Raw genomic sequence first — 8,407 nt, forward strand, 5'->3', positions numbered from 1 at the left:
AATTGATGTTTGTTTTAAAAAATTGTTGTTTGTTTGTTGTTTTTGTTTTTTTGTTTTTTTTTTTTGTTTTTTATTGTTGTTTTTTTTTGCTGTTTTTTAGAAAACGATGTTCAAACATTTAAAAACTGAATTGAATAAAGTGTTAAAATAAAAAGATGTAAATTATTTGCTCTTTTGTTGAATTGATTGACCATATTGCGGTACATATTGACCCACTCTCGTATAATAATTGAACGTAATATAATATTTATGCTTAGGCAAAACGATCTAAGGAAACAACTTTGAAATAAACAAAAAGTTTCCTTTTTCTGTTATTCCATTTAATTACTTTTAATTGAACGACAATTATATTTTCACATAAAACAAAATTGGTCTGCAATTAGTACAATACGTTAGTATTTCTGTTGTTGAAAAAATAAAACAATAAAAATGTATCATTTGGATATTCTTATAAAAATATAACTTTAAAAAATGTTGATAAAGTTCCAAGTGATTTTGTTTTAATATTTATTTGATGAATAATAATTTTTGTTCTATTTGTTCGAGTTATAATATACTATATAGATATAGATGTATGTAATATTGGATCTGGTATGTCACACTTGCCAGACACATCCATATACCGGTATAACTCTTTCGTGGTTTGTAGTTATGTCTGATACTTATTACTGTCAACGCTATTATTTCTTGTATAACTTGTATAACATACCTTCCCCTTTCAATTCACTTTTAAGTCTCTACTTTTTTGTTCATAAATCTCAAAGATTTCTTGTATATCAGACAGGATTATCTATCGTTTACACCAGTGCTAGAAAATCCTGTCTTACAGCCCCATGTAAGACATGCCGCGTGCTTTAAATGACGTCATCGCTGCGCGTCTTTTATGAATGAATTGCGTTCTTAGGATGACGTCACTTAATCGTTATGAATGAAGTTAGTAAGTTCATAAGCTACTATAAGAAAAAAGTGCCTAATGAGAATATCAGTTTTCGTAATTTCTGTTCTGAAAATAATTGATATGTAATATGCAAGAAAAAGAATCAAACACCGGCTGTCGGTACAGATGGGAATATCTAGCTCTCGGGTAACTGTTTAGCGGAAACTCGGCAGAGCCTCGTTACCGCCGAAAACAGTCACCCTCGAGCTAGATATTCCGGTCTGTACCGGCAGCCGGTGTAAGATTCATATAGTATTCCATGTCAAAGGTCTGTCTAGCACAAACATACCGGTTATGCATTGTTTTAGAAAATACTGTAAATATATATTTTCAAAAGTAAGACAGCTAAACTGAAACTTTGCTAATGTATGCAATGTGAAAAACTTCAAAGGGACCAAATAAACATTTCATTGCATCAAGCGTGTATTTAATGTGCTAACATGTATTCATCGTTTAGAATATTTCGTGTGAGGTGTCAACCTATAAAACTGGAGGCAGGGATTAAAAAGGTTTGAACCCATATAATTGGAGCCAGATAGTTAAAAGATGTGAACCCGACAAGAGGCAGAATGTGAAAAATGTGTGAACCAATATAACTGGGGGTTGATAGTAAAAATCTGTGAACTCATATAACTGGAAGCAGAATGTGGAATAGGTGTGAATCCATCTAACTGGAGGCAGATAGTAAAAAATGATGTGAACCCATATAACTGGAGGCAGAATGTGAAAAGGTGTAGATCCATTTAACTGGAGGCAGAATGTGAAAAGGTATTAGTCCATATAACTCGAGGCAGATAATAAAAAAGATGTGAACCCATATAACTGGAGGCAGAATGTGAAAGGTGTGAAGCCATATAACTGGAGGCTTATAAAATAAAGATGTGAACCCATAAAACTGTAGGCAGAATGTGAAAGGTGTGAATCCATATAACTGCAGGCAGAATGTGATTAAAATGTGTGAATCCATATAACTAGAGACAGAAAGTAAAAAAGGTGTGATCCCATATAACTGGTAGCAGATAGTAAAAAGAATAAATTCTAGAAGGCTGATTATATAATGTTCATGTTCTCTAGCTTGGGATCCAAGTAAAACGAATGCTGTTTACGGTGTAATGTCGGATTAGTTATGAAAATTTCATTCAATATTATCTGACTTATTTTATAGCTCAGTTTTTATATTACAATGTCATAAATATTGTGTTAATTTCCTATTGAAAAAAACTAAATTGCTCTCACTTATTAAGATTTTTTTAAAGAAGTGTATCGTACAGAATGTCGAGCAGCATCGCTAAATACGATAACTAAACGAGCCACATATAAAGGATTAGAAAAATGAAATTGGTATGAAGACATTAATTAGATTCCTTTATTCTGAATGTTTACTATTTTAAAAAGTGTCAAATATTTTGTAAGATTGAACTTATTGATTTCGATTCGAGATTCTATGAGAGTTTGAACAAGCAAACCAAAGTATCGTAAAATTTGCTTATTGCATAAGTAAATTTTCTTGACAAATATTTCTCAAATAGCTTTGAATAGTATTCGAAAAAAACATTTTATAAGTATCATTATTGTACTATTTATAACATCTATACATAAAAAACATTGCCGTTCTCAAATCGAATTGTAAAGTCGAAAAGTACGGACTTTTACAACAGTCCTACACCCAATATTTAACAAAAAAGGTTAGATAATCCATGTTTACTATGCAGCATTACCAGGGGTAACTGATACTATTTATGGAAAAAAGAACTAAATGCACTCAGGTTAAAAGCAATATAAAACATAGGTCAAGTAGCAAACAGATTAGCAAGCAATTTCTTACAATAGTAAAACTTTAACATACATAATAATGTCATGTCGCCATACATTTGTACTTTTCATATATTACTGTTACATGTAAATGGATACTGGGGTAGAAACATTAAACTCACTCCGACAAGGTGGAAGTTAAAACAAGTACCTCTAGCAATTATCACACTATTTTGTTGAAATGACATCATGAAAAAAAAATGGTGTAAATATTAATGTCGCCCGGAAAATAGATAATTGCAGGAACTATTATATTTCAGTTCCTGAAGCATGTGGTCATCATATTTTTTTTCTGGTTTGAAAATTAAAACAAGGGGAAATTTTTTCTTGGTGGTTTATGCGCCTGCCTCTCAAGCAAGGAATCTTCGGTTTGTACCGTAATACGCCAATTTTCTTAGAATGACACAAATTTGTCACATTAAAAATTTTCAATGAATACGGCAGTAAAAACTCAACTGAGAATTATGATTAAATGTTGAGTTTTACTTAACTCGGTATCTGGGGCTGAGGACGGAAGCTTCTAGTTACCATGAAAAAGGCTCGAACGATGCTGTGATTTTGCTCAATCACGCCGAACCTGCAACCTTTTCAATTCGGCAATGTTCTTCTGTGTTTTCCTTTCATATTTTATGGATAAAAAAATATAGATTAAATAAGGAAAAGAATTCTTTTAAAACCCGGCCAAAATAGGCATTTAACAAACAAGATTGCATTTGAGAAAAATACTATGCCACCGCATGGTTCAAATTTCATAGCTGTACATCAAAGGACAAGAAAGTAGGTCACATCATCAAAATCTAGGTCAAAGTTCAATTTTACAACTAAAACACTGTCTGTACATAGTGAAAATCAATGACCCCCGGGGCGGGGCCAATTTTGACCCCAGTGCTATAATTTGAACAATCTTGTTAGAGGTCTACCAGACAATGCCTTATGCAAAATATCTAAGCTCTAGGCCTTTTGGGTCTTTACAAGAAGCTTTTTTAAATTTATTCTTTTAATTCCTTTTGGTTGCCATGGCAACCAGATTTCTTCATGGAATGAAATTCTTTGAACAACTTTAGAAGCCCTTCACCCAAGGAACAATCCTGCCAAGTTTGGTTGAAATTGGACTAGTGGTTAAAATTTCATAGATGTACATCAAAGGACAAGAAAGTAGGTCACATCATCAAAATCTAGGTCAAAGTTCAATTTTACAACTAAAACTGTGCACATGGTCAAAATGTCAATGCTGTACATCAAAGGACAAGAAAGTAGGGCACTGTCCTCTTGGGCAAGGCATAATTTTGACCCAAGGGTTTAATAAAAATCTTGATACAGGTCCACCAAACAACATTTCAAGTCAAATATCTAAGCTATAGCTTTCTCCCATTCAGAAAACATTTGTTTTATTTTCTGTTTTTACTACGTGTACATAATGAGAATCACTGCCCCCGGGCAGGGCCAATTTTTGACATTTGAACACTTTTGGTAGAGGACCTATAGATGATATTATATATCAAACATCAAAGCTCTATGCCTTGAACCTTCAGACAATTTTTTTTCACTATATGTACATAATAAAAATCAATGACCCCGTGGCGGAACCAATTTTGACCGCAGGACAATCTTGCTAGAGGTTCACTACACAATGTTTCATGCAAAATATCTTAACTCTATCCTTTGTAAATTTAGAGAAGATGATTTTTTAAGTTTTAACTATATACATATAAGATAAACCTATGGCTCCCAGGGGCGGGGCTAATTTTGACATAAGAGGCAAAAATTTGAACAACTTTGGTAGAGTACCTTTAGATGATATTATTTAACAAATATTAAAGCTCTAAGCCTTGTACCTTCAGACAATAAGATTTTTTTATTTTTTACTATATGTATATATTGAAATCAATGACCCCCAGGGCGGAGGCAATTTTGACCCCAGGGCTATAATTTGAACAATCTTGCTAGAGTTTTACAACACAATGTTTCATGCAAAATATCAAACCTCTAGCATTTGTCAATTGCTAGAAGATTTTTTTTAAGTTTTTACTATATACATTTAGGGAAAACCAATGACCCCTGGGGCGGGCCGATTTTGACCCCAGGGCTATAATTTGAACAATCTGGGTAGAGGTCTACCAGACAATGCCTTATGCAAAATATCTAAGCTCTAGGCATTTTGGGTCTTTACAAGAAGGTGTTTTAAGTTTTTACTATATGTACATATAGCGAAAATCAATGACCCCCGGGCGGGGCCAATTTTGACCCAAGGGATATAATTTGAACAATCTTGGTAAGGGTCTACCAGATGATGCCTTATGCAAAATATCTAATGCCTTATGGGTCTTTACAAGAAATTAAAATTTATTCTTATAATTCCTTTTGGTTGCCATGGCAACCAGATTTCTGCATGGAATGAAATTCTTTGAACAACTTTGGAAGCCCTTTACCCAAGGAACAATCCTGCCAAGTTTGGTTGAAATTGGACTAGTGGTTTTTAAAAGAAGATTTATTAATTTCACTATATAATCTTTATAACACACACACAAACACACACACATACACACAGGTGAATCGCTATATGCCACTGCATCACAGATGCTGCGGTGGCATGAAAATTACAACAACAAAACAAAAGAAATGGACAAAGAATGAATGTATTACAAGAAAATGAATAATTTTATTCAAACAATCAGCATATCAGAAATGGAAAGATATCGTTACTTGAAACAAATCAAAGAAACAAAATATACAAAAAAATAAATATGCAAAAAATGAGGCCAAATTAAATAAATATTACGTACTATAAATATGACGGCAAGCCGTTTGCTATTTCACATAAGCATAGTTTTTACGCTACTTACATAACGTTTACTCTTGGTCATAACAATTTAACAAAAAACAGAACTTTATTTTTTAATAAAAAAGATGATTCTGCAGGCGTGTTTGAATCATTCATCACATGTCTACAATACATATAATATTCAATACCCTACTGAGGCAATGGATATGTGAAATATATCTTTACATCTTAAACAGTTCACATAAGAAAACTTATGAGTATATACAAGTATCACAATGATTAGCTAAATAATATATTAAATTCTGTCTTTACGTTCTTTGAAAGCATTCATGTTAGGTGTGTTCTTGAGTAGTAAGGGCGTGTAAACGATTCCTCAACTGCTCGATGAATTCTTGCAAAAGTTCTGGAAAAAGAAAACATCAGATTACTTTAACGGTTCGCATGATTAATTGCAATAATAGGTAATAATTATTTATGTAAGAATTTGGTTTGAGATATCAGTTGGCAGAACAAGAGTGTTTTTTCTTCTCTAAAAAAACAGTGGCTTAAGAATTCAATGACGTTTTTATTCATTCCTCTAAAAATTCAATTTATTAAATATTTTTGAAATATTCAAAATTCAGAGAGAAATACGTTCATGACGAGATAATGGTTAACACCAGGCAAATCTTTTAAACACAAGTTATTGTGGGGTTTTTTTCCGATAAAGAAAGATTTCCTCCTTTTTTTCTTTTTCTTTTGAAAAGAAAATTCTTTATGAATCAATTAAATTCTTATTCAAGATTTGAGATCAGTAAGATCAGACTTTACTACAGTAGGATTTAGATAAACAAAAGATGTGACAAAATCAACTGAGACAACAAAACAATTTTGATGATTTTCCTTATTGTAAAAGTGCTAATTTTACCATATTAGAAAGATTTCCTATGGTATTTAAGGGTCATATTCAGCGTTCTTTTTTTCAATGAATTGAATTGCAAAATCATTTACATTTTATGTTACATCAGAGTCAATGTCAATAAAATCAGAACTGATATCAGAATATTAGGATAAACGTAAATCTTGACGAAATTGGTTTACACAACAGTTCAGATTAATATTTTTTATTTTTACATAAAAAAATCCAAACTTTACCTAATCGACGAGCATCACTTTCTGGAAGATATCCTCGAATAAGAAGTTGCTGGTAGTATCTTTCAATTTGTTCTAATTCGTGAATACTATGTCTGATATTAGCAAGTGAAGGGCGCTTTCTAAGTTTAATGTTATCCCCATTATCCGTGTCTGCTGGTCGTGTTGAAACACTTGGAAGTATTGCACATAAAATGATAAGCATAGAAGAAACGAGGATTACAAGGCCAGGCTGCAAAGGTAGAAATAAAACATGTTTATATATTTTGATAATATTATAAAACTTGTTTGAATGTTACTTTGGCATTGTTAAAACAAAACAATTTCTTCAAAAAGTAAATTATTGTCCCAACATTTATATATTGCATGTTCTTGCACGATGAAAGGTGTGAGTCAACCATATGCCTTTGATAATACATTACATGATCGATGGAATTCAGCGTTATTTTTAATAAAAGGGGTTATCTAACCTATACCCTTCTGGAGGTAATCAAACCAGGTCATGTGACCAGTGTAGTCAAAGACCAGGGGCTGAATCCATACAATCTGGTCATGGTCTACACTGTTTTTAATTTAGTCAGTAAATATATTTTTAAATTTTCCCCTAAGAAATGATTTGATGGTTCTGTCCAGATTGAAAGATCGTAGTGTTTTAAAGATTAAAGAAAAACAAAGTAAACCCGGTTCGAGTCTTGCCGTTAAAGCAATGTGACGTAATGTAATTTTAAAGCTCACGGGCAGATTTCCAGATTTCAGTCTGAGATTTCAATTGCACTATTGCTGTGACCCTGTGTTGAAAAGCCTTGTAATATTGTGAAAACTAATATAAAGTATTTATTTAAGATTGATATATCAACTGATGATACTAATCAAATCGTTAAGATTTTTTTTCAATGTTCCCTTCAATTGTTGAGTGTCATGTTGATGTAATGATTTTTCAATAATTAATATAGCATGAATGAATTGTAAAATATTTTACTACATTTATAAAAAAATCATTATTATCTAAAAAAGATTATCCATGCATATGAATTTAACTCAAATAAATGCAAAGATTCAATATATATTTAGAATAATCAAATTTATTTATGAATATTAATTATTAAAATTTAAAGATTGAACATTACATATGAAAATCGTACGCTATAGCTAATTGTTTAAAATAGAAAAAAATTAGCAAACCTCCATTAAAAGTTTGAATCGTATAGTTTTCATTCCGAATACTTTGAAACCAGACAGCGAATACCACTTTCTGAGCGAGATTTGTTCATTTTATACGATACCAGAAACCGACTGGAATATCTTATTTTACATTGTCAATATGACTCCAATCTGTGACAGAAAATTTACCTGAGAAAGAAAAAACAATATCATTATACTTATGACGTGTGACTTAACACAAAAGTTTTGAAACACAAGAAGGTATATCAAATTAACTAATCACAACTTTGCATCCGTTCACCCACTTCCCTTAACTATTGACCTCCGTAGCCAGTTAGCTGATATCTTTCGAATTCTTAACGTTATGTGTAAAAATCTCAATAAGCAATACTAACTATTTTGTCGGGGGAAAGTGTCCGTCTAGCTTTTGAAAGGTTTGTATTCCCGCACTTGTTCGGAAACTGTCCGACGATTGCACAGGGGGTCTCTATCCACACGCTAAAATATTGCTACATGTATATCGCGTTTCAATTCACATATTTTTAATGCAGCATGCCTAATGTTCATGAAAATTAGCATGAATC

At 32.1% G+C, this 8,407-nt stretch overlaps 1 protein-coding gene across 1 annotated transcript; it reads right to left on the reverse strand.

The window, feature by feature from the left end:
• Positions 1-5,458: 5,458 nt before the first annotated feature.
• Positions 5,459-8,115, reverse strand: LOC132759427 (uncharacterized). The gene is made up of 3 exons (XM_060751194.1): positions 7,845-8,115; positions 6,666-6,894; positions 5,459-5,934 (listed from the first exon to the last, which is right to left on the reverse strand). The coding sequence occupies exons 1-3, from the start codon at positions 7,875-7,877 to the stop codon at positions 5,864-5,866; spliced, it is 333 nt and encodes a 110-aa protein (XP_060607177.1). The 5' UTR covers positions 7,878-8,115; the 3' UTR covers positions 5,459-5,863.
• Between the last annotated feature and the right edge of the window lie 292 nt (positions 8,116-8,407).

The sequence above is a fragment of the Ruditapes philippinarum genome, unplaced genomic scaffold, assembly GCF_026571515.1.
Source record: "Ruditapes philippinarum isolate M1 unplaced genomic scaffold, ASM2657151v2 ctg2377_1_1_1_1, whole genome shotgun sequence".
NCBI lineage: Eukaryota > Metazoa > Mollusca > Bivalvia > Venerida > Veneridae > Ruditapes > Ruditapes philippinarum.